The sequence below is a fragment of the Triticum aestivum genome, chromosome 7D (genome assembly GCF_018294505.1).
Source record: "Triticum aestivum cultivar Chinese Spring chromosome 7D, IWGSC CS RefSeq v2.1, whole genome shotgun sequence".
In the NCBI taxonomy this organism is placed as follows: Eukaryota; Viridiplantae; Streptophyta; class Magnoliopsida; order Poales; family Poaceae; genus Triticum; species Triticum aestivum.
The window spans coordinates 140,225,066-140,250,506 of record NC_057814.1 but is presented as its reverse complement, the minus strand read 5'-3'; the positions used below and the strand labels follow the sequence as shown (position 1 = coordinate 140,250,506).

At 41.5% G+C, this 25,441-nt stretch overlaps 1 protein-coding gene across 2 annotated transcripts; it reads right to left on the bottom strand.

Moving 5' to 3' along the window:
* Positions 1 to 1,249: 1,249 nt before the first annotated feature.
* LOC123164691 (sodium/calcium exchanger NCL2) lies at positions 1,250 to 14,887 on the bottom strand. 2 transcript variants are annotated; one of them, XM_044582240.1, is made up of 7 exons: positions 14,248 to 14,874; positions 4,828 to 5,016; positions 4,245 to 4,426; positions 3,739 to 3,884; positions 3,390 to 3,657; positions 3,013 to 3,315; positions 1,250 to 1,867 (listed from the first exon to the last, which is right to left on the bottom strand). In XM_044582240.1, exons 1-7 carry the CDS (start codon positions 14,645 to 14,647, stop codon positions 1,619 to 1,621), a joined length of 1,737 nt encoding a protein of 578 aa, XP_044438175.1. In that variant the 5' UTR covers positions 14,648 to 14,874; the 3' UTR covers positions 1,250 to 1,618. The 2 variants fall into 2 exon arrangements, with proteins under 2 accessions (XP_044438175.1, XP_044438174.1); XM_044582239.1 differs by having other exon boundaries at positions 3,390 to 3,884; positions 14,248 to 14,887.
* Between the last annotated feature and the right edge of the window lie 10,554 nt (positions 14,888 to 25,441).

Genomic DNA, 25,441 nt, shown 5'->3' with positions numbered 1-25,441 from the left:
ATTTCATCTCTTGGTTGCAGTCCCTGCCTGGTTGTGCTCTTTCTTAGTTTTCAGTCTCAGTTTGCCACTTCATAAGAGAGCTTCCTTGTAACTTTTACAGCGAATCTTGATACAAGTTGCGGATTTGAATAAATAGAAGTTAGCTGTCTTTGCCTTCCATCGATTTTGTTTTCACATAATGAATGTACAAATACAATTTGATACCTTATTTCCGCTGTGCCAATGAAAAATATGATAAAAAAAAAGTTTTCTTTGGCATCTCCATTACGCCTGTAATGCTGCAACATGTTGAATTGAATGATATGGGGCACAAAGTCCAGAACTAGCGTGGGTGGAAAGGAAAATTCTTCCACAACCCATTTGTAGCTCATCTATAAAGAGGACTTCATAATGTGAAAAAAAAAACGATTAAATGCAAAGACAATGGGTAAGCTTATTTTTTTGCGGTGTTAGAAGGACAACGCCTCCTGTAAGTGTGAAGTTGACCCTGAAAATTCAAGCAGCGAAGAGCCAACTTCCATGCTTGAAGAGTTGCAATGCAGGAACCTTGAGTATGTAGTCAAGATGATGATTCGGGGTGGGCATATAAACCGATGACCAAAGTACCGAGCCGAACCGAGACCGAACCTAATGATGATGATGACGCTCATCATGCTTCAGATGATGAATGCACTTCTAAGCCTCCAAATTCTAAAATCCGAAATCTAGTCTCATTTCAATCTTTGAGCTACACTGATGCTGCATTGTCTTCATCGACCAGTGACCTCCTTTTTGCTAAGCTCATGGCCCAGTATTGTATTTTTGTTTTGCTCTTACATTTGTTCTCAGTCTTAAAACAATTGATTCTTTTGCACGCACCACTTGGTAGCCTGAAAGCAAGGAAATGGAGGAGCTTCTGAAAAACTATCGAGGTCGGGTGGCATAGCTTGGCACAAACTATCAAGGTCTTCTGATGGTTGATTCAATTTGCGCAGCAACGTCGAGTTCAGACCAGGCGGTTCGTAGATTTAGTTTAGTGGGGGATGGCTGATGGAACATGGTGCTGATGCACATGTTGACTGGTATTTTACTGAACTTGTCTTGGTGACGAGCGAGACCTAAGCAATATTATCTCAACAAAATAGGTGATTCGCACTGACCTTTTCTCTCAACATATAAACATACCAACTCAAAACATAAATAAATAGACATACCACCTCAATATACAACCATACATGAGAAAACTCACTTCAATATGCAACCATGCATGGAAAAAGACTTCTGATTCAATTATGTTAGTTATAGTCAAACATATATTTAGCAACTATACAACAGACATATGTAATTTCAGTTTTAGTTCTCATATTGTTAATCCAAATATTCATGTTCCGTATGACATATCTCGATGAATTATACTGCAACCAATTCCCTCAGCAACACACAAGATATCATCTCCTCTGATCGTAACTTATTAGCGACGGCCCCAAGTATGCCGTAGTCTCCATCCAACCAGAAACACGTACAAGATGAGGTTTACAAGCAGTAAGAGAAGTGATCCCATGCCTAAGAGAAGTGGTCTTCATGCCTACATTTGTCCCCGTATATCAGACCTATCAACTAACCACCATTCAGGTCAGGTCTACGACCAGCCAAACTTGTAGTCGAGGATGTAAACCAAGACCAGCGACAGTGGGTACAGAAGGAAGGCGACGAAGCACGTCCACAGCGGGAACTTGGTCCGGAAGCTGGTGAAGAGGCCCATGATGATGCACACGAGGAAGATGACGAGCACCTCTGAAGAGAAGTCCCAAGTTAAGCCCCTGATGTAAACGAGAGCCAAGAACACGGCCAGGCAGAGCGTGTTGTTCATGGTCACTCCACCGTAGACCTGCAGTTGAAATGATGGCATCGCATGAAATTCCCTTTCTGGAACTTTTGAGAATACAAATACTGCGGTATGGCCAGATTTTTATGTTGCGAAGCTCCTGCCTTTCTTATTAAAAAAGATATTGCCATGCTATTTTTACAATGACATGCTGATGGAAAATAAAATAGAAATATTTCCAAAATAAGCAGAGCCACACTATTTTCATGTGGTCAGTCTTGTATACAACAGATATCCATGTACCCCGGAAAAAACATGTACCGCAAAAAACAGGAGTGACTTGTACATACTGATGCCGAAAATCATTCAATGAAATCAGATTTTGCACAAAGATCCGAGAGTGACCTATATGTAGTGATGCCAAAAATCATTCAATCAATCAGATTTCCCATACTGCCATTTGTGTAGAGTTTATTTTTGCCATTTTGAGTAGATTTGTTTTTTCATTTGAATAGAATTTTTAATCATCTAAAGTATGTTTTTACAAATATCTTCTAGTAAACCGCACTCAACAATTTGGACTCAAACCCTTGCTACCATCACGACATTCGTTTTTTGCTAAGGCTCAGTTTAAGCTTTCTTGTGACGTGATGTGTTCTGCTTACGTCTACAAGTGTTGATAAAATTCTATTACCATGTTCTGTAAATTAGACTAACGTTCGTACAGAATCTAACATCCACTGATATTCCTATCACATTTTGTCTCATATGTATCTGAACGGATAAATATTTGGTTGTAGCTTGACCAAGAAAAAAGAAGAATACAGCAAAATGCTCATATATCTAAAAGGGATTGCACAAATCAAACAAATATTTATTCACCGTACATCCTGTATCCACTTAAAAAAAGACTCACAAAATAAGGAAAAATAGAATCCATGGTAACAACAAAACACCAAGGAAGCCAAAGTCTACAGTATGTAAGAACTTCCAGTTCTTCGAAAAACTGTTTCTAATTTCTTCCACAGAATACCTTGCAATATATATAAGGTTATCAAATAACTAGGTTAACAGTATAGGAGAAATAAAAACAAGCAAAATTTAGAGAAGGGAAAAAACCATTGAAACTAAGAAACCAATCAGAATAAAGGTATTTATATGACTGCTCCAGTAGTCAACAGTAAACACAAGGTATCCAACAGACATACCTCAGAGAATGTTAGAGACAAAGTGCGTTGCTTCTTTCGGCTGGCAAAGATAATTGCCGAGACAGCCTCACTGGAATTGGTAGCCAGTGGCATCGCAATGAAGGAAATGAAAAAAGATGGTATACTGGTAGCACTTGAAAAGTTGTGCACAGCATCAACAAGTGGGTCTGCAAATGCAGCTGCCATTGCAGTTCCGAGAAGCAAAAGTGAAATGGCCTTGAAGCATGTCCAGGTTGGATTTTCAATAGATTCACCATCATCTTCATGCTTGTCAAGCAGTGCATTATGTTCTTCCCCTGTTGTCTGCACAATTGTAGGATGACTCAGTTTATCTTTATGGACAAAACAACTGCGCAAATATGTGACTACAGACTTACAATGTGAAAATCCTCCATAAACTTTTTTGAGTAGGCACCAGAACCAGCAACAACACGCTTAGCTTCTTCCAGCCATCTAAGGACGCCATCAACGAATTCTCCCTTTTCAATGGAACTATTCCGAGACCTATCAAAGTCAGCCATGACTTGATCTGTAGCTAGGTTACTATCCAACTCAATATCTTCAAAATTCACACCAACGATGAAAGCCTGTAGTTCACCACGCCCTATCTTTCCATCATTGTCCAGATCAATTTTGTGAAATAACCTGCCAATTTTTACAGTATCATTTAGAAGATACTTTTTGGGATGAAAATATAGGTAAAAACGAATTGCAAACCAGTCATACTTCTCTATGACAGAAACATTTGGTGTGCCATCATCATCAATAAGGTGACCAAAAGTATGCATTTGAGCATGTTTCAGAAGCCCAGACATTACATGCTTCAGTCTTGAATATTCTAATTTCCTCCTCTGAATCCATGGCTGAAAGATCTGTTTGTGGAGTATGCAAGTATTGTTCAATGGGGCAATATAGATCAAAATAAGATGATAATAAATGCAAGTAGTGTGTGATTGCCCCCTGGAAAATTAGCAACACATAAATGAACACGTGCCACAAGATTTCAGCTCCTGACCAAATGAAATGCCTAGAGGAAAGTCAGATGGGTGGTAGAGAGGCATCATTTATTCTTGTTAAATTTCCTTACCTCCAAGATCTTGTAAAGTGTCTTGATAAAAAAATCATAACTTTTTCAGACGAAATGTACATAGCTATACTAGAGAGAAATGTACTATTAAAGCAGAAAAGGTGGGAAAGAGTAGAGTTCATTTTCTCATGAGGTCAGTATATACCTGGTACAGGCAATAAGTAAGCAGAAGTAGCACTGCAACTATAAGCCCAAGCAGTAGAGTTAAGCGATGACCAGATTGGAGCTTCAGAATTTGCGGTATCTGAACAACGATAAAGGGGAGAATAGATATTGCCATGATTCTTGCTGCATAGCTGGTCTGCAAATCAGTGGAAACACCAGAGCCTAACAGCACAGATGTTATTTAGCAAAATATCAGAAGGGGTCTAATGGATCACGTATGTACTGATGCAAGCCAGCCATCATACTGATATATCAGGCCCAAAATTCATGTTTGTGATATAGAGGTAAAAAGAAATCAAAATTTCTTATACTGAGTGACTCAACAAGCGCCTATAGTTTCATGAAGTAACTCAAAATAGTTTCATTAAGTGTAAGCTGAAGTAGAGCCCCTATCTAAACTAGTGTAGTGATGTGGAGCATCACATTGTAACTAAATATACAAAGCTATTAGGTGGTAATATTGTTCAACGATTTGTTTGGAAGTCCAGATGTCAGGTGCACTTAATGACATTCAATTTCTTAGGTAGGACCCCCAGACTGGAATTTGAGAAATAACAACATACCAAAAAGACTGAAGGCTTTGGTATCTTGGGAATCGATTGTAGTTGAATTCTCTGACAGATCACATTTACCGACAATAACACAAGATCCCCAAAGTATGGTTAAAAGCATGATCGTCGACCCCGCCAGCAGGCCCATTCCAATCAAAACCTGACTTTGAGCAACCTCCTTAGTGCCAGAGAGGCCAGAAACTGAAATGCAAGAACAGACACATTATGCATTTTGCATCTACATATCACTCGAGTGTTCGTAAAAATGGGACAAAAAACATACTGTATTATAAAATTATTTGATGCTATGTCATTCCAAATAATGACTTCCTTGTATACTATGCATGTTCGCTGAAAGTAAAATATAGCATCCTTATAATGCATACTATTTTATTATATATTAAAGTTCATTTTGAAAAGGAGGATAACCCCCGTCCTCTGCATCAAGCAATGCACACAACCATCTTTATTATATTATATATTGCATATTAAAGTGACATTTTTTTCTTTGTCACATCCTTTGGTTTTGAAAAGAAAACATGTGGTTTATATTTAATATCTAAGCATTATGTTTTTATATAATATGCATATTGACATTTTTTGTATGTGTGTGTGTGGTGCAAATGGCGAAATATAGTTTGTCTAAATTACTTAGGTGATTAATAATCAATATACTTATGTACTTAAACCGAACACAGTGACATCAGTGGTGGCGCTTGGGGTATTCCTGGGAATTCCCTAGAATACCCAAGATTTTGGCCTATTTTTTCAATACATAGGAGTATGTTACATGGCCCAGGAGTTAATCCAGCCAACCTGAGAGAGAGGAGCGAGCGCTGTCTAGTTACGCGCGCGGCGAGCAAGCAGCCGAGGCGCCGAGCATCTCTCCCTCCCCTGTTTTCCGATTCCTAAACCTAGCGGCGGCGGCGATTCCAACTCCGTCCGGCCGTCTCCCTCCCCTCGGTCCCTCTCTTCCAATCCGGCCGGCCCTCTCCGTCCCCGCCTCCCCTCCAATCCGGCCGGCCCTCCCCCTCCGCCGGTCCGCCCCTCCCGGACTGCCCCGGACCGGCTCGGCCACTTGGGGATCCAGCCTCCCCGGACCCTCTGCTACTGCTGCCTGCTGGCGCCCTCCACCTCCAGTCCTCTCCTCCACGGCTGCACCGCTGACCCCTCCTCTACTGACCACGGCACAGCTCCAGTGCTCCAGCAAGGTATTTTTTGCCCTCTGTGTAGCGACCTGGCCCAAAATTGGTCAAGTCCCTGTGTATTTGTACCATCCCGAGATCATGCTGGCACACACAGTACATTGATGAAAATATCAAAGTTCAATCACACCTGAGTTATTATACGATTCTCATAGAGTCTTTATTACATCATAATAAATTCGGCCGAAGGCCAACTCATGAGAAAAAAAAACTAATGCGGAAGCGCAGACGATAAGAGAGTCCATCCGACTCCATAGGGCAATCACCAAGCGTGGATCGTAGCCTCACTCCTGGTCAGAAAACTCCTCTGCAACATAAGACGTTGCAGCCGTGTAGGTCAGCATTTTGAATATGCCGACAAGTCATAGAGAGAAAAAAATTGCTAACACTATATGCAATTTTGGTTGTGGGGCTCTAAGTTTAAGTTTTACGAAAAGCAAAAATTTTCCTACAACAAAAGGACTTGCTTGCAATTAGTACAAAATATTGGTTGTTATTGAGATGGTTTCGCCAACCCGTGTCTCATACCCGAAATCATTAATAATCCATCAATTTATTAAGTTTGGTGTTGAGAGTTCTGAATAAGTCCAATTCCAGAGGCTCAGTTGTCCGTTACCGGGGACACGGCTAATCGATTAGATTTCCACTCAAACATAGTTTAATCTCGGATTACAAATCTCACGACTAATCGAAAACAATAACGGTCTAATCGGTCAGCGATAAAATAAGAATAACATAGCGGTCATGACTAAACGTTCTCCTCAGATATCCTTGCATACTCCAGCGGTGCATCTTCCGGTGCGGCGTCCTCCGGTGGTGTGTCTCCTCTTGTTGCATCCTTCAGTGGAGCTCTCCTCGTAATCCTTATCATTGCTCACAAGGGGTCAATCGTCACCACTAGGAAAGAGGTCTTCTCCCAGGTCCATCTTCTCCTCCATTACGGCAACATAAGTCTTCAGTTTCTCGATTCTCTCCAGAAAATCCTTGACTTCCTCTTCATGCTCGTTGAAGTCGTCGCGGGCTTTATCCTCCAATTTCAGCTCACGGAAGATCAACCTCCTGAATACCTTCGGGCTTCTGCGTGACTGAACCTCCAGATTCCTGACATGAGTCTCCAGGTCTTGGACATCTGAGAGAGTGGAGTCATCATCCACAGTGCGTACGATATCTCCATTTCTAGCTCTGTGAGAAATCATGGCGAGGTCTGATGCGTCAAACTCGGCCCTGTAACTCGAGGATCCAAGTGAGAGCGGTAACTCGAAGTCGATGGGCTCTGCGAAGCTTCCGAAAGTCCTCCCTGGAATGTGCACACAATCCTATAGCGAGTGTCCGTCGGAAGTGCATTGGTAGACTTCTCGGTGATGGAGGGCAGAGCAATGTTCAGCTTCCTGATGATCTGAATCAGCTTCTTGCCGAAAGACATCGTCTCATCTGGCTGGCAAAACTCCGGCAGCAGAACTGGGGTGTACTCGACAGAGATGGTATTCAGAGCACACGCTGACCGTAGTACGTAACCCCTAGGATCGAAAAGCCATATGAAGAAATTATTTTATTTTTTGTATTTTTCCCCATAATTCTCCCCTGTTCATTTCTGACTTCCCTCTGATTTCAACATTCTAGATGGCCGTGAGTACACCCCAGTTCTGCTGCCGGAGTTTTGCCAGCCAGATGAGACGATGCCTTTCGACAAGAAGCTGATTCAGATCGTCAGGAAGCTGAAGATTGCTCTGCCCTCCATCACCGGGAAGCCTACCAATGCACTTCGAACGGACACTCGCTATAGGATTGTGGTGCACATTCCAGGGAGGACTTTTCGAAGCTTCTCAGAGCCCATCAACTTTGAGTTTACCGCCCCCACTTGGATCCTCGGGAGAGACATGGCTATTCATCGTGCACTTGGACACCTCCGAGAAGAGTACAAGGCCGAGCTTAACGCATCAGACCTCGCCATGATTTCCTGCAGAGCTAGAAATGAAGATATCGTGCGCACTGTGGATGACGACTCCATTCTCTCATATGTCCAAGACCTGGAGACTCACGTCAGGAATCTGGAGGTTCAATCACGCCGAATGTAACATCCCAAAATTCTAAATTTTGGAATGTTATATAAAATAAATTATTATGATTGTTTGTTTGATTGATTGACTGAAAGTGAGTGAAATTTGAAACTTTTGAAGTTGGATGAGAGGGAACGAAATGACTTTCCCAAACGTTCATCCTTGCATTTTATCTCAATGAATTCAAATTCATTTCAACACAAAACCCCAGAGTGAAGATGACATGACTTCTTCCATTTGAAATCCAAAGGGTTTTTGAAAAGATTTGAATTCCAGTTGGAAATATTTCAAATTCTAAAAAAAACTTTATGCAACTCAATGATTTTCATGAGAGAAGATAAAATGACTTCTTCAATTATATGAAATATGAGTTGGAAGTCAAAAAGAATCAAATTGAAAGTCATTTGAAAGTATTTTGAAACTCCCTTTCAAATTTGGAATTATTTGGATTTTATTCAAATTATTTTTCTCCTAAAAATAAATAAATGCCCTTCAATGGAAAATTAGGAGAAAATAATTTTGAAATAATTTTGGTATTTTAAAAATGATTTTTGTTGGATTTTAATGCAACAGTAGCACTGTTTGCTTTATTTGATTTTTTGTGTATTTTATTTGAACCTGGAAAATAGTTCATGTTTTAGGAAATGTTTTTCTGAAAATTTTGATATATTATATGCCTATATACTTTTTATTATTATTTGTTGTTTCTTTTTATTTTGTTGTCTGTGAAAAGAATAAAAAGAAAATCCTCGAACAGTACCAGGCCGAAGCCCAGCACTGTTCCTCTCTCTCTCTTCCCGCACCGCACGGCCCACTGGCCTTTCAGCCCACAGCTGCGCGCACGCCCGAAACGCCTCCGCCTCGGTCGCCCGCTCCTCTCTCTCTCGCCCTTGTGCCACTGACCGCTGGGCCCCACTGCCCGATCGCCCTCGCCCGCCGTCTTCTTCCTCCCCACGCCAAGTCGCGCCGCCGCCGCCGGAATCCCGATCTTCTCGGGATCACGAATCCCCTCGCCCCCTCCTCCAAGAACTCCTCCCCCTATAAATACCCCTCTCCCTCGACCCGTTCCCCTCCTTTCCCCTCACCGAAACCCCTTGCCTCGCCCGTAATCTCTCGCCGGAGCCGAGCACCGCCACCGCACCATTGATGCCCTAGAGCCCGCCTCCGACCTCCCCGAGACCCGCAGCCACCACCATCGTGATCCCCTCCCTCGACTACACCTTCCCAACAACTCGCCTGAGCCGCAAAACCACCGGATTGCCATCGTCGTTGATCACCGACGCCATCCGCCGCCTCGAGCTCGCCGTCAACCACCTCCGACCATCTCCTCCGACTCCACGACCACCGTTGGACTCATCGTCGCCCGCTACATCGCGCCGACCCCTCCACCTTCATCGCGGACGACCGGAGCGCCACCGCCACCGACGTCCGAGCCGCCACCGCCGACGACGACCTCGTCGGAGACGCCACCACCGCTGTAAGCAACCTCCACCGTCCGATCTGTTATTGACGGCATAGATTAGATCTAACGAACGGTTACTTTTTTTAATTAGATCGGTTTAGTTCCGGTTTGTTACGGTTTTTATTCGGTTTAGATCGGTTCAAGTCTAGTCGGTTTAGCCAACCGGTCTTTCTGTTTTAGCCCGTACACGTTTGTGTTATTTTACGACCGAGCGCTAGATAGTTCAGATCGCCCACCTCCCTGGCCCGATAGCAGTAGGCCACGTAGCTAGTGGCCGATTTTTTTTGTTTTGATTTTTCGTTTCTGTTTTAAAAACAGAATAGTTCTGATTCTATATTGCTTATAACTTTTATGTTTTAGATCCAAATTTAGTGTTTCTTTTTGCATTAGTTTTATGATTTCTTGAAGTTTCTGCTAGTGCAATTGGATTTCATATTTGAGTTGTTTAAAATTGAATTTGATGAAATTTGTTCAAATCACCAATTTGGTCGTATCTTGGGTTTTATAAAATATTTTTGATTGATTCTTTTTGCTACTGTTTTGTTATAGTTTTGTCTATCCAGTAGCATATAGTGATTTATTTTTAGTTTATTTTAAATTAATGTTTTAGCAAAACAGTACTGTTTTAGTTATAGTTTTGTTTTAAGTCTTTTCTTTATTGCTTTTATTAGTTTTAAATTATTTCTTTTTGTCACTCTTGAAAAATTTAGTTTAGTTTCTGTTAGTCAACAAAAGAAAATTTTGTTTTTGTTTTAAAAACTTATTTTACTTAGTTTTGTAGGAAAACTTGTTTAGGTCATAGTTAGTGTTTCATAAAAGCTTTTTATTTGTTTCTTTTTGCAAATAAAATTTTATGAAAAATACCTTCTGTTAAATTAGTTGTTTTACTTTGTATTTTCTGTTAATTTATTAGTTTAGTGTTTTAATTGTTGTTAATTTTTTACTTAGGACAAAACTGTTTTGTGTTATGTCTTAGAGTTTTCTTTAGTAGTTTTGTTGTGTAGTTTTCCTTTGTTTTTATTTGGTGTCCCTTGTTGATTTGCATTTTATTTGTTGGTTTTATTATGAGTGTTAGAATTGCTTGCTAGTATGTTTGCTTATATGAATGCTATGTTTGACTATATAGATTTTCAACAGAGTGACGAATAGTTCTACCAAGTCATTATTCTGAGAGCTTTGTTATCTTCATCAAGTAATACCAGGCAAGTTCACTTTGACCATGTTTTTCATACCTATGTTTTATTTGCATGTAGTAGCACCCTTTCAACAACCCTCCAGTAGTGATATTGAATTCTTGTAGTTGAGTAGTATGCATGAGGTAGGAACCCATCACCCTGTTACCAAGCCCGGGACGTTATTTATCTTAATGCTACGCTATAGTAGACGGGGTTTGGTATGAATGCTCGGGAGTGGTGTGAGAATGGAGGACTCTACGTCAATGACAACAAATTCATGATGGCATCGGCAAGGACTGCATCTTCAGGACTTCAAGACTTCTTCGAGACTCGAGACAAGAATTCAATACACACTACTGGGTGAAGGACGGTTGACGGGCACCCTGGAGAAACCAGTGGATGGCCGGGATGCATGGAGAAGCGCCATGACATCTTGCGGAAAGCTTCACCCAGACTCAAAGAGACAGAAGAATACTTCATGCCCGGAAGCTTACCTGTGCAACCGCAAGTCACTATGGGCTCTGGCTTGGTTGACCTTAGTTGTGACTCTGGCTGGGACGGTGCTAGCAGATGTAGAACTACGGTAGGATTGGATGAGCACCGGACAGTGGTCAGAGGAACTCTTTGGAAGACCATGTTTCGGTCATCTTGTTCTCAAACACCCTGAAGTGCGAGAACGTAAAAAGAGGGATCGAATCTTGCGGGTAAAGTGTACAAACCTCTGCAGAGGGTTTAAACCTAATCGATTAGCCGTGTCCCCGGTTACGGACAATTTGAGCCTCTGGACTTGGATTTATCTCGGAACTCTCAACACCGGACTGATAACATAATTGTGGGCAACTTATGATGATTTGGGCCATGAGACATCGGTTGGCGGAACCATGTCATGATAGGAAACTCCGTAGTATAGACTCCTGAATTTCTTTGATGTAGGGAAAATAAAACCAGCTTTTATGCAAAACAAAACTTAGATACAGAGCCACAAAGCCATATTGCATATAGTATAGTTTTATCATCTGTTTTCTCATGTTGTGATCTTGCCGGTACATTCAATGTACTGACCTACACGGCTGCAACGTATCATGTTGCAGATACTTTCTTCCAACGAGTAAGAGTACGGTACAGGGTTACGGTCTACACTCAACCTGCCGATGGCGTTGATGGGACTCCACACCCGACTATTTGTTTCCGCTGTGACTTACGAGGTATATATCAGTTTTACGTTATTTATACATGTGATTGCACTTTGATATATACATTGATGTACTGTGTGTGCCAGCATACTGATCCAGGGATGGCACAGAAACACAGAGACTTGACCGTCTGAGGTCGGGTCGCTACACCGAAGCTCGAAGGTATTCAGGAGGTTGATCTTTCGTGAGCTGAAATTGGAGGATAAAGCTCGCGACGACTTCGACGAGCATGAAGAGGAAGTCAAGGATTTTCTGGAGAGAATCGAGGAACTGAAGATTTATGTTGCCGTAATGGAGGAGAAGATGGACCTGGGAGAAGTTCTCTTTCCTAGTGGTGACGATTGACCCATTGTGAGCAATGATAAGGATTACGAAGAGAACTCCACTGAAGGACGCAACAAGAGGAGACACACCACCGGAGGACGCCGCACCGGAAGACGCATCGCTGGAGGACGCAAGGATATCTGAGGAGAACGTTTAGTCATGACCGCCATGTTATTCTTATTTTATCATTGATCGACTAGGCCGTTATTGTTTTTGATTAGTCGTGAGATTTATAATCCCAGATTGTACTATGTTTGAGTGGAAATCTAATAGATTAGCCGTGTCCCCAGTTACGGACAACTAAGCCTCTGGAATTGGACTTATTCAGAACTCTGAACACCAAACTTAATAAATTAATGGTTATTAATGATTTCGGGTATGAGACACGGGTTGGCGGAACCATCTCAATAACAACCAATATTTTATAGTAATTGCAAGCAAGTCCTTTTGTTGTAGGGAAAAATTTGCTTTTCGCGAAAACTTAAACTTAGAGCCCCACAGCCAAAATTGCATATAGTGTTAGCAATTTATTATTTTTTCTCTCTATGACTTGCCGGTATATTCAAAATGCTGACCTACACGGCTGCAACGCAACGTCTAATGTTATAGAGGAGTTTTCCAACCAGGAGTGAGGCTACGATCCACGCTCGGTGATTGCCCTATGAAGTCGGATGGACTCGCTTATCGTCTACACTTTCGCATTATTTTTTTCTCATTTGGCCTTCGGCCGAATTTATTCTGATGTAATAGAGACTCTATAAGAATCGTGTAATAAATCAGGTGTGATTGAACTTTGATGTTTTCATCAATGTACTGTGTGTGCCAGCATGATCTTGTGATGGTACAGATACACAGAGACTTGACCGATTTTGGGTCGAGTCGCTACACTCTGTTTATTTAAGAAATCTAAAGATTTGTTATAAATGCCACTGCCTATGATTGCTAAGGAGTAGAAGCCATTCACTGATTGTTTGTAAACTGAAATTGAACTAAATGGACATTGAAGTTTCAAGAAGAAGAATGTTTATGTGATGGATTTGATGATTCAGTCAAAAAAGAATGAACAATATTATATTGTCTACAAACTTCTTAAGTTGGTGCTCATTTTTCCGGTAGCCACTGCTAGTGTTGAGAGGGTATTTTCCTCGATGAAATATGTGAAGAATTCGCTAAGAAACAAAATGGATAATGAATATTTGAACAATTGCTTGGTTACATTTGTTCAAAGAGAAATTCTTCAAGCAAGTGAAAGATGAGGATGTCATCAATCTCTTCCAAAAAGGGGATCGTAAAGTCATATTGTAATTTCCTTTGCTATTTGTAATCTTCCTTAATTGTTAGAGATATTGCCACAGTGATATTTTGCTACTTTTATCGATGTATGGTCATTGAGTCATTGATATTGCCATCTTATTGTACATTTGTTGTTCTATTTTATTGCTTTGGCCAAAAAAATTTGACAGGAATAGCCAGTAGCAAATTCCTGGCTCCGCCACTGAGTGACATTATTAATTTCCAGCAAAAAAAAGAAAGAAAAGAATGCACACATTAACAGAACAAAATAAACACTACACGTTGCTCCTTTGTGTTAACAGATTGATTAGTAAAACATTAATTAGGGACTTTTATCTTTCCTTATTTACCATCAAGATTTAAGGAAACTATAATCATTTTCCTAATTACCTGCAAAAATAATACTAATCTCTTTCCTATTTTGTAGGAGTAAAATGTCCACAATAGCCCTGCACGATCATGGACAATTGGACATTATCTTAATTAGTAGAGGTAATATAATACTACTAGTATTAGCCAGTGGATGATAAACATTTGATGGTTCCTATCGATTGAGAGCATCCAACGATGAAACGAGCCGAAAACTAAAAGACAGTCATCAGACAGACACAGCGAAGCGAGGAGATGAACAGAGTTTTTTTTTTTGAAAGGAACAGATTATTTTTTTGAAAAAAAAAGAAGGAGATGAACAGAGTTCACGGGAAGAAAAAGAACGAAACGAACCGAGGATTAGCAAGGCGTCTGGCAGCGCGCCGAGGATGGGGAGGAAGAGGCCGCCGACGATCCCCGGGCCGAGGATCTCGAGCAGCAGCTCGCTGCCGGCGGAGAGGTAGGTGGCGGACTTGAACATGAGGAAGCCGTAGGCCAGCGCGAGGAAGAGGTTGCCCCCCGCCGTCTCCGTGCACGGCAGGAAGCCGTAGGTCATCTCGCACCCGCCCTCCTCCGCCTCCCCGACCGGCCGCCCCGCCGACGGGAGGCGGAGCACGGTGGCGTCGGACGCGCTCCCCTGCCCAGGGAGACCGTCGGAGGCGAGCAGGCGGCCATGGGCCGAGACGGCGCCGACGACGATGACGGCGAGGAGGAGGACGACGACGAGGGTGCGTGGCGGCGGCGGCGGCGGCATCGGGTGAGGGAGGGCTGGCGAGAGTGGGAAGGAATAATGGCGGCCGCGGCGTGGCACAAGTGGTGGGGCAGAGTATGGTGCGGCTCGGATGCTTGGGCTGTGCCGGCCGGGGTTAAAGGCCGCGCCGGCGCGCACGTAACGGCGGCTACGTCGATACGCTTCGCGAATGCGGGCAGGTGGCACGTGGCTCGTGGCTGCGGAATTTAGGCCGGGCAGACGGAATTTGTGTTATGGAAAGAGCGCATAATATGTGGGGTCCGAGAGGGCTGCTCGGATAAAGAAAAATATAAAATCGAGATTAGGATATGGGGGGACGGCAGGCAGGAAGGAACGCCCGCGGCGCCGGGGCAGGTGTGGAGCCTAGCCTCTTCTTCGCTTTTTCTTTTGCTGTTGCCATGCTCATGCCTCTTCGTTCACTTTTTGAGGCTACGAGAGGAGGTGAGATGCAATGGAAAGCCGGCACCTCTCGTTTTCTCTCGAAGCTACGTGAGGCCGCTGGACGTTATCTTCGGGCGCTGTCGGCGTTACACGATGATAATAACTAGGGACTTGGATATGGCGCCCTTGCACATATGATTTGGCTGAAGAGACCAAAATAATTACTTCTACACGTGGGTTACCTAACTATAAAACGATTCCTGATGTCTTTCAAGCCTAATCTTTTTTTTTAGATACAATCCGATCTATGTTCTCTCTATATGTGGGCAATCTATGTTCCTCGTCACTAGACTAACTGGAATATGGCTATAGTGGACACAAGTTTATATGTTGGGCATTGTTGCCAGTGAGGTGATTCACTGCATTGCATTTATCGGCTCGTGTGGATGGACTCCTCTTCATTTTTAGCACATGCAACTCGCTTGTATAGGTCATGATTTACCATCTCCAACCATTATCGTACCATCTTTTTATGAATGCCGTCGGCTCACATGCATTTGATATGAATGCAAGACGATTATCATGTGCTAGACCTGGGAAAAATCAACATACAAAGGATACGTCGCCGGGCCTCATCAAACAGCTTGTACATTCTCAAAATGAGTAACAGTAAATTATTCAATTTAACTACAACTTCTGCATTTTACGAGTGATACTTTTGTGTATCTTTGTATATGAATTCATAAGGCTTATGGTGTCATGAAGTACTTATCATTATTATTTTTCTCGAATACGCATAGCAAGCGTATCATGTATTAAAGGGAGAAAAAGGGGTACAAGAGCCCTCTGTCGAGGGCATTACAACACACACCGTCTTCATTGTACTCTATTCCTAGGTCTACGTCTCATTCGATGTCCACATGTGTATCCGCCCAAAGAAATGCTCCAAATCGGACCTTAGGAGGCACGCCATCTTCCAAGCTCTACCCCCGCTAAGAACCTTGCCTAGTAGTCTTGTAAGGGCTGGTGACTCACCATCGAACACTTATCATTATGTGAAAATTTCATTAACCATAGCAAGCCAGGAATGCACACGCCGCTGGGACAGGTGTGCAGCAGGCAGGCGGAGACGCTTCTTCGTTCACTCACTCATTTTTCTCTTTCCTTTTTGTCATGCCTCTTCGTTCACTTTTTGAGGCATCACAGGAGGCGAAGTGTAATCAAGAGCCAGCACCTCTCATTTCCTCTCAAAGTTACATGAGGCTGTCAGACGTTATCTTTGGGCTCCTTTTCTTGAGAGCGAGAATCTTTGGGCTTTGTTGGCGTTACATGATGATGATAACCAGGGACTAGGATATGGCGCCCTTGCATATGTGATTTGGCTGGAGAGACCAAAATAATTACTTCTACACGTGGGTTACCCAATTATAAAATGATTCCCGATGCCTTTCAAGCCTAATCTCATTGACATACAATCTGATCTCTGTTCTCTTTATGTGTGGGCGGTCTATGTTCCTCGTCGCTAGACTAACTGGAATATGCCTATAGTGGACATAAGTTTATATGTTGGGCATTGTTGCCACTGCATTGCATTTATCGGCTTGTGTGGATGGACTTCTCCTCATTTTCAACACATGCAATTCGCTTCTATAAGTCATGATTTACTATCCCCAACCATTATTGTACCATATTTTATGAATGTCGTTGGCTCACATGCATTTGATATGAATGCAAGACAATTATCGTGTGCTAGACCTGGGAAAAATTCACATACCAACTTACCAAAGCTATGTCACCTGCCCTCATCAAAAAGCTTGTACATTTTTCGTACCATCTCAAAATGTGTAACAGTAAATTGTTCGATTGAACTACCAATTTCTGCATTTTACGGGTGATACTTTTGTGTATCTTTGTATATGAACTCGTAAGGCTTATGGTGTCACAAAGTACTTATCATTATGTGAACATTTCATTAATCATACACAAACTTAATTTCTTCCAAGTAATCACGTGTCTATTGTATAGTCCAAGATCTATACTGAAATTGTATTAACTTCCATTGTTTTCAGAAATAATTTATCTTTATGTTGGAGTTATTTCTGGTTTTAGCTATCTATGGATCTCTTAGGTTGTTGGTTTTATAATGTAGGATTGTCCAAAGTCTCAATAGTTCAATGCGTTTGTACATGTCTCGTTTCGTATGGAGTTTTAGGATCCCGGTCAACAAAGATTTTTCGTGGAATCTCATACATGGAAGATTGAGGCACACAATTACAGGTCTAAGGGTATATTTGAGCATATATCACTATATACATTGCTCCCTTGAGATATACTTTTGTGCCTATCAGACTTAAGATATCTAGAAGCTAAAGACGGTGAGGATATATATTCTCTTACATTTGATGATCAAGAATATATGAAATAACAATGCTACTAATAAATCTCGTGCTCAACTCTAGTATGTCAACCTAGAGCCACCTGAAATGTGGCGCAACTATGATTAATGTAGGAACGTCAAGGAAACCTTTTGGAGTTCAAGATGGGGGGTGGATGCCATGGACATCGCTAGCATCCTTGAGTCCCAAAATGTCATCTGGTTGCTTGCTAAAATCATGGTGGCACCGAGGGATATGTTGCCTAACCTGAAGGGACTAAACTACTTGCACAAATGGATTTTCCAAGAACAAAATGATTCCCAACGCCTTTCAACCCTAGAAACTGATAGATCTACTCTCTGAAAACACATATGGATGATCTCAATGATCGTTGTTCGACATCACTAGAGTAATTGGAATAGTGAGGCTTGGAATGGCCATGTGTTTCGTGAAGTGAAGCTACTCCACTACATCGCATTTATGTGCCTTTGTGGATGCATGCTTCTTCAATTCTAGCACATGTCGTAATATCATAAAGCTAGCTTTGATATGGTATCTTTGGTTTTTATCTTTATTGTGGAACCTCTTTTATGGCATAGGGTCACATGCCTTCGATATGATTGCACTTGCATGAGGATTGTGAAACTTCTATTCTGGCATTACCCGGACATTTCTAGGGTCAGCCAGTAACATATTTTCATTTGCTTCTCAGACAAGGTTTTTTTGGCTCTAGAAGATGCATTCACCTTGGATTGAGATGATCCAAAAATAAAAGTCGTTCGTCTCAATGAAACAAACAACTTTTATATTGAGCATTTTTCTATTTGGGGTCATATTGGGGATGGTTTTACGGAAGCCAAAAAATAGCATCGACGCATGCTCCCTTTTCGGCATTCGAGTTTGATGTAAATCTAATCTACTCGATAAATTGTCCCAGGTCACAATCTTCCTCGATGGTCCAGGCGTACTGCAGAACAACGTCGAAGAAGACCTTCGGCTTCACCTCATGCCCATTGGCGCCCTTGGGATTCACTGTAACAATGGGGCTGAGGTACATGCTCGGGAAGTGGGCCTTTAGCATCACCTATGCTTCGTGGGCTCCCTCCCGGGCTATTGAGGACTTTCACTCTACGGTCCAGGGAGCAGCCCTCACGGGCACAGGGCGAGATCGATAGAGTTGTCAAGGGTGGCTTCCTGGACCACAATGTCATGAAGATGGGCTCCATTGCCGGCCTTGCAGGCGGCGCCAGCTCAGCGATCTGCTTCATCTTATCAGAAAGGACGACAACTCAGGTGGTATCCTGGAATCTGATGACCCACAAGTATAGGGGATCTATCGTAGTCCTTTCGATAAGTAAGAGTGTCGAACCCAACGAGGAGCAGAAGGAAATGACAAGCGGTTTTAGTAAGGTATTCTCTGCAAGCACTAAAATTATCGGTAACAAATAGTTTTGTGATAAGGTAATTTGTAACGGGTAACAAGTAATTGAAGTAAATAAGGTGCAGCAAGATGGCCCAATCCTTTTTGTAGCAAAGGACAAGCCTGGACAAACTCCTATATGAAGGAAAATGCTCCCGAGGACACATGGGAATTATCGTCAAGCTAGTTTTCATCACGCTCATATGATCCGCGTTCGTTACTTTGATCATTTGATATGTGGGTGAACCGGTGCTTGGGTACTGCCCTTTCTTGGACAAGCATCCCACTTATGATTAACCCCTATTGCAAGCATCCGCAACTACAAAAGAAGTATTAAGGTAAAACTAACCATAGCATGAAACATATGGATCCAAATCAGCCCCTTACGAAGCAACTCATAAACTAGGGTTTAAGCTTCTGTCACTCTAGCAACCCATCATCTACTTATTACTTCCCAATGCCTTCCTCTAGGCCCAAACAATGGTGAAGTGTCATGTAGTCGACGTTCACATAACACCACTAGAGGAGAGACAACATACATCTCATCAAAATATCGAACGAATACCAAATTCACATGACTACTTATAGCAAGACTTCTCCCATGTCCTCAGGAACAAACGTAACTACTCACAAATCATATTCATGTTCATAATCAGAGGGGTATTAATATGCATAAAGGATCTGAACATATGATCTTCCACCAAATAAACCAACTAGCATCAACTACAAGGAGTAATCAACACTACTAGCAACCCACAGGTACCAATCTAAGGTTTGGGACAAAGATTGAGTACAAGAGATGAACTAGGGTTTTAGGGGAGATGGTGCTGGTGAAGATGTTGATGGAGATTGACCCCCTCCTGATGAGAGGATCGTTGGTGATGACGATGGTTATTATTTCCCCCTCCCGGAGGGATGTTTCCCCGGCAGAACAGCTCCGCCGGAGCCCTAGATTGGTTCCGCCAAGGTTCCGCCTCGTGGCGGCGGTGTTTCGTCCCAAAAGCTTGCTTATGATTTTTTTCCAGGGTAAAAGACTTCATATAGCAGAAGATGGGCACCGGAGGCCTGCCAGGGGGCCCACGAGGCAGGGGGCGCGCCCCCACCCTCGTGGCCAGGGTGTGGGCCCCCTCTGGTTGATTCTTTCTCCAATATTTTTTATATATTCCAAAACGTGCCTCCGTGAAGTTTCAGGACTTTTGGAGTTGTGCAGAATAGGTCTCTAATATTTGCTCCTTTTCCAGCCCAGAATTCCAGCTGCCGGCATTCTCCCTCTTCATGTAAACCTTGTAAAATAAGAGAGAATAGGCATAAGTATTGTGACATAATGTGTAATAACAGCCCATAATGCAATAAATATCGATATAAAAGCATGATGCAAAATGGACGTATCAACTCCCCCAAGCTTAGACCTCGCTTGTCCTCAAGCGGAAGCCGATAACGAAAAATATGTCCACATGTTTAGAGATAGAGGTGTCGATAAAATAAAATACGGACATGAGGGCATCATGATCATTCTTATAACAGCAACATATATAGATATTGTCATATGATTTCTTATGCTCAAGTAATAATCTATTCACAATGTAAAGTATGAATCAGAAACTTCATTGAGAACTAACAAACTATAATCTCGGTCATTGAAGCAATTGCAATTTATCATAACATCGGAAAGAGTCAATATAAGAGCTTTTCAGCAAGTCCACATACTCAACTATCATTTAGTCTTTCACAATTGCTAACACTCACGCAATACTTATGGGTATGGAGTTTTAATCGGACACAGAGAAAGATAGGGGCTTATAGTGTTGCCTCCCAACCTTTTACCTCAAGGGTAATGTCAACAATAATAGTTCATGATAACTTACATCCAATTGGATATAATATATCAGGATCTTTCCAACACAATGTGCTTGCCAAAGGATAAAATGTAAAAAGGAAAGGTGAAGATCACCATGACTCTTGTATAAGGTATAAGACAAGAATAAAAGATAGGCCCTTCGCAGAGGGAAGCAGAGGTTGTCATGTGCTTTTATGGTTGGATGCACAAATCTTAATGCAAAAGAACGTCACTTTATATTGCCACTTGTGATATGGACCTTTATTATGCAGTCCGTCGCTTTTATTTCTTCCACATCACAAGATCGTATAAAGCTTATTTTCTCCACACTAATAAATCATACATATTTAGAGAGCAATTTTTATTGCATGCAACAATGACAACTTACTTGAAGGATCTTACTCAATCCATAGGTAGGTATGGTGGACTCTCATGGCAAAACTGGGTTTAAGGATATTCGGAAGCACAAGTAGTATCTCTACTTGGTGCAAAGAATTTGGCTAGCATGAGGGGAAAGGCAAGCTCAACATGTTGGATGATCCATGACAATATACTTTATTTCGGATATAAGAAAACATAACCCATTACGTTGTCTTCCTTGTCCAACATCAACTCTTTAGCATGTCATATTTTAATGAGTGCTCACAATCATAAAAGATGTCCAAGATAGTATATTTATATGTGAAAACCTCTCTTTCTTTATTACTTCCTATTAATTGCAACGATGACCAAAACTATGTTTGTCAACTCTCAACAACTTTTATTCATCATACTCTTTATATGTGAAGTCATTACTCTCCATAAGATCAATATGATCTCTTTATTTCTTTTTATTCTTTCTTTTCTATTATTCCCTCAAGATCATAGCAAGATAATCAAGCCCTTGACTCAACACTAATCTTTATTATATATAGAACTCACGGACTCAATTACATAGAAGGATCATAAGGCAAAACTCAACACTAAATCATACTAAAACTTTATTCTACTAGATCAAGATATTACTAAAAGGATCGAACTAAGAAAAACAGTAAAGATAGGAGTGTGATGGTGATACGATACCAGGGCACCTCCCCCAAGCTTGGCAGTTGCCAAGGGGAGTGCGCATACCCATGTATTTATTGCTCTTTCTTCAGAGGTGGTGATGTGATATTCTTGGCGATGATGCCCCTCAGGATACGATTCTCTTCCTCGAGCTTATTGACTTGTTGCTTGAGGTCCATTATTTCCTTACGGAGCTTACCCGTGACGGTTAAAGCTCCTTTCACCCATGGATGTTGCATAGCTGCGGGGGAACAAGTAACACTCTTTTTCATATTTTCATAAGAGAGAAATTTAACATTGGAAGGGACGACCGAGTTTGGAATAGCTGAGCTCTGTAGCTCCCCCATCGTGAATCCGGCTCGGAAAAGGGAAGTAACTTCCTGATCCTCCTCCATGGCATCTATCCTTTTCAAGTCGGCCTCCATCTCTTCCTTCGTTGATGGTCCAAAGTGGTCAACATCACTGTTTGCTCTTGGTCCCGGTGTCGGATTCGACACCCGGCTCTCCCCGACTGACTCTTGAGAAGACATCTTGCTCTAATCTGCGGCAGAAACAGCTCGAAACAAAAACAGAGGATATTTGCGTGGTACGGTGGTCAAAACCTTCGGGAGATTATATAATGAATTTTTACCGACCAAAAGAAGTATCGTCACGGAGTCCGGAGAGCACACGAGGAGCCCACGAGGCAGGGGGCGCGCCCAGGGGGGTAGGGCGCGCCCTCCACCCTCGTGGACGTCTCGTGTCCCTTTCGGACTACTTCTTATTTTCCTATTTTCTTAAATATTCCAAAACGGAGAAAAATTGCCATTAGAACTGTTCTGGAGTCGGTTCACTTACCGTACCACGTACCTATTCCTTTTCGGAGTCTGAAACGTTCTGGAAGGTGTCCCTTATGTATTCCTCCAGGGTCACGGTGTCAATAACATTAGTTTCAACATTTATAGGATTACCTGAGATATAATGTTTGATTCTTTGACCGTTCACCACCTTTGGATTTGTGCCTTCGAAGTTGTTGATTTTTATGGCACCTAAATGATAGACTTCCTCGATAACGTAAGGCCCTTCCCATTTAGAGAGAAGTTTTCCTGCAAAAAATCTTAAACGAGAGTTGAATAGCAACACATAATCACCTACATTAAACTCACGTTTTTGTATCCTTTTGTCATGCCATCTTTTAACTTTTTCTTTAAACAGTTTGGCATTCTCATAGGCCTGAGTTCTCCATTCATCAAGTGAGCTAATGTCAAATAGTCTCTTCTCACCGGCAAGTTTGAAATCATAATTGAGATCTTTAATGGCCCAATATGCCTTATATTCTAGTTCGAGAGGTAAGTGACATGCTTTTCCATAAACCATTTTATACAGAGACATACCCATAGGATTTTTATATGCAGTTCTATAGGCCCATAAAGCATCATCAAGTTTCTTGGACCAATTCTTTCTAGATCTATTAACAGTCTTTTGCAAAATTAATTTGAGCTCTCTATTACTAAGTTCTACTTGACCACTAGACTGCGGGTGATATGGAGATGCAATTCTATGATTAACATCATACTTAGCAAGCATTTTACGAAAGCACCATGAATAAAATGTGAACCACCATCAGTCATTAAGTATCTAGGGACTCCAAACCTCGGAAAAATAACTTCTTTAAGCATCTTAATAGAGGTGTTATGATCAGCACTACTAGTTGGAATAGCTTCTACCCACTTAGTAACGTAATCAACAGCAACTAAAATATGTGTATACCCATTAGAGGAAGGAAACGGTCCCATATAATCAAAGCCCCAAACATCAAATGGTTCAATAACAAGTGAATAGTTCATAGGCATTTCTTGACGTCTACTAATATTACCAATTCTTTGACATTCATCACAAGACAAGACAAACTTACGGGCATCTTTGAAGAGAGTAGGCCAATAAAAACCGGATTGCAATACCTTATGTGCAGTTCTATCTCCAGCGTGGTGTCCTCCATAAGCCTCGGAGTGACACTTGCGTAGGATCTGTTCCTGTTCATGCTCAGGTACACAACGTCTAATAACACCATCTACTCCTTCTTTATAAAGGTGTGGGTCATCCCAGAAGTAATGTCTTAAATCATAGAAAAACTTTTTCTTTTGCTGGTATGTGAAACTAGGTGGTATAAATTTAGCAACAATGTAATTAGCATAATCAGCATACCATGGAGCAGTACGAGAAGCATTTATGACAGCTAATTGTTCATCAGGGAAAGCTATCATCAATAGGTAGTGGGTCATCAAGAACATTCTCTAACCTAGACAAGTTGTCTGCAACGGGGTTCTCAGCTCCCTTTCTATCAATAATATGCAAATCAAATTCTTGTAGCAAGAGAACCCATCTAATAAGTCTAGGTTTAGCATCTTTCTTTTCCATAAGATATTTAATAGCAGCATGATCAGTGTGAACAGTTACTTTAGAATCAACAATATAAGGTCTGAACTTATCACAAGCAAATACAACTGCTAAAAATTCTTTTTCAGTAGTAGCATAATTTCTCTGGGCACTGTCTAGAGTTTTACTAGCATATTGGATAACATTTAATTTCTTATCAACTCTTTGTCCTAGAACAGCACCTACAGCATAATCACTAGCATCACACATAATTTCAAAGGGTAAATTCCAATCAGGTGGCTGAACAATAGGTGCAGAAATCAAGGCTTTCTTAAGTATTTCAAATGCTTCTACACAATCATCATCAAAGACAAAAGGAACATCTTTTTGTAAGAGATCAGTCAGAGGCCTAGAAATTTTAGAGAAGTCCTTAATGAACCTCCTGTAAAAACCGGCATGACCAAGGAAACTTCTTATACCTTTAATGTCCTTGGGACACGGCATCTTTTCAATAGCATCAACTTTAGCTTTATCAACTTCAATACCTCTTTCAGAAATTTTATGCCCCAAGACAATACCTTCATTAACCATAAAGTGGCACTTTTCCCAATTCAAGACAAGATTAGTTTCTTCACATCTCTGCAAAACTCGATCAAGGTTGCTCAAGAAATCATCAAAAGAAGTTCCGTATACGGAGAAATCATCCATGAAAACCTCAACAATCTTTTCACAAAAATCATAGAATATAGCCATCATGCATCTTTGAAAGGTAGCAGGTGCATTACATAAAACAAAAGGCATACGTCTATAAGCAAAGGTACCGAAAGGGCAAGTAAAAGTGGTCTTTTCTTGATCCTCTTTTGACACAGGTATTTGAGAGAAACCAGAATAACCATCTAGAAAGCAAAAATGTGTATGTTTGGATAATCTTTCTAGCATTTGATCAATAAAAGGTAAAGGGTAATGATCCTTTTTAGTAGCTTTATTTAATTTGCGGAAATCAATTACCATTCTATAACCTGTAATAATTCTTTGTGGGATCAATTCATCTTTATCATTAGGAACAACGGTAATACCTCCCTTCTTAGGGACACAATGGACAGGGCTTACCCACTGACTATCAGCAACGGGATAGATTATACCTGCCTCCAGAAGCTTTAGTATTTCTTTTCTTACCACTTCTTTCATCTTAGGATTTAACCGTCGTTGGTGATCAACAACTGGTTTAGCGTCTTTCTCCAATTTTATTTTGTGCTGGCATAAAGTGGGACTAATGCCCTTAAGATCATCAAGAGTATATCCAATAGCAGCACGGTGCTTCTTCAGAGTTTTCAATAATTTCTTTTCTTCATGCTCTGAAAGGTTAGCACTAATAATAACAGGAT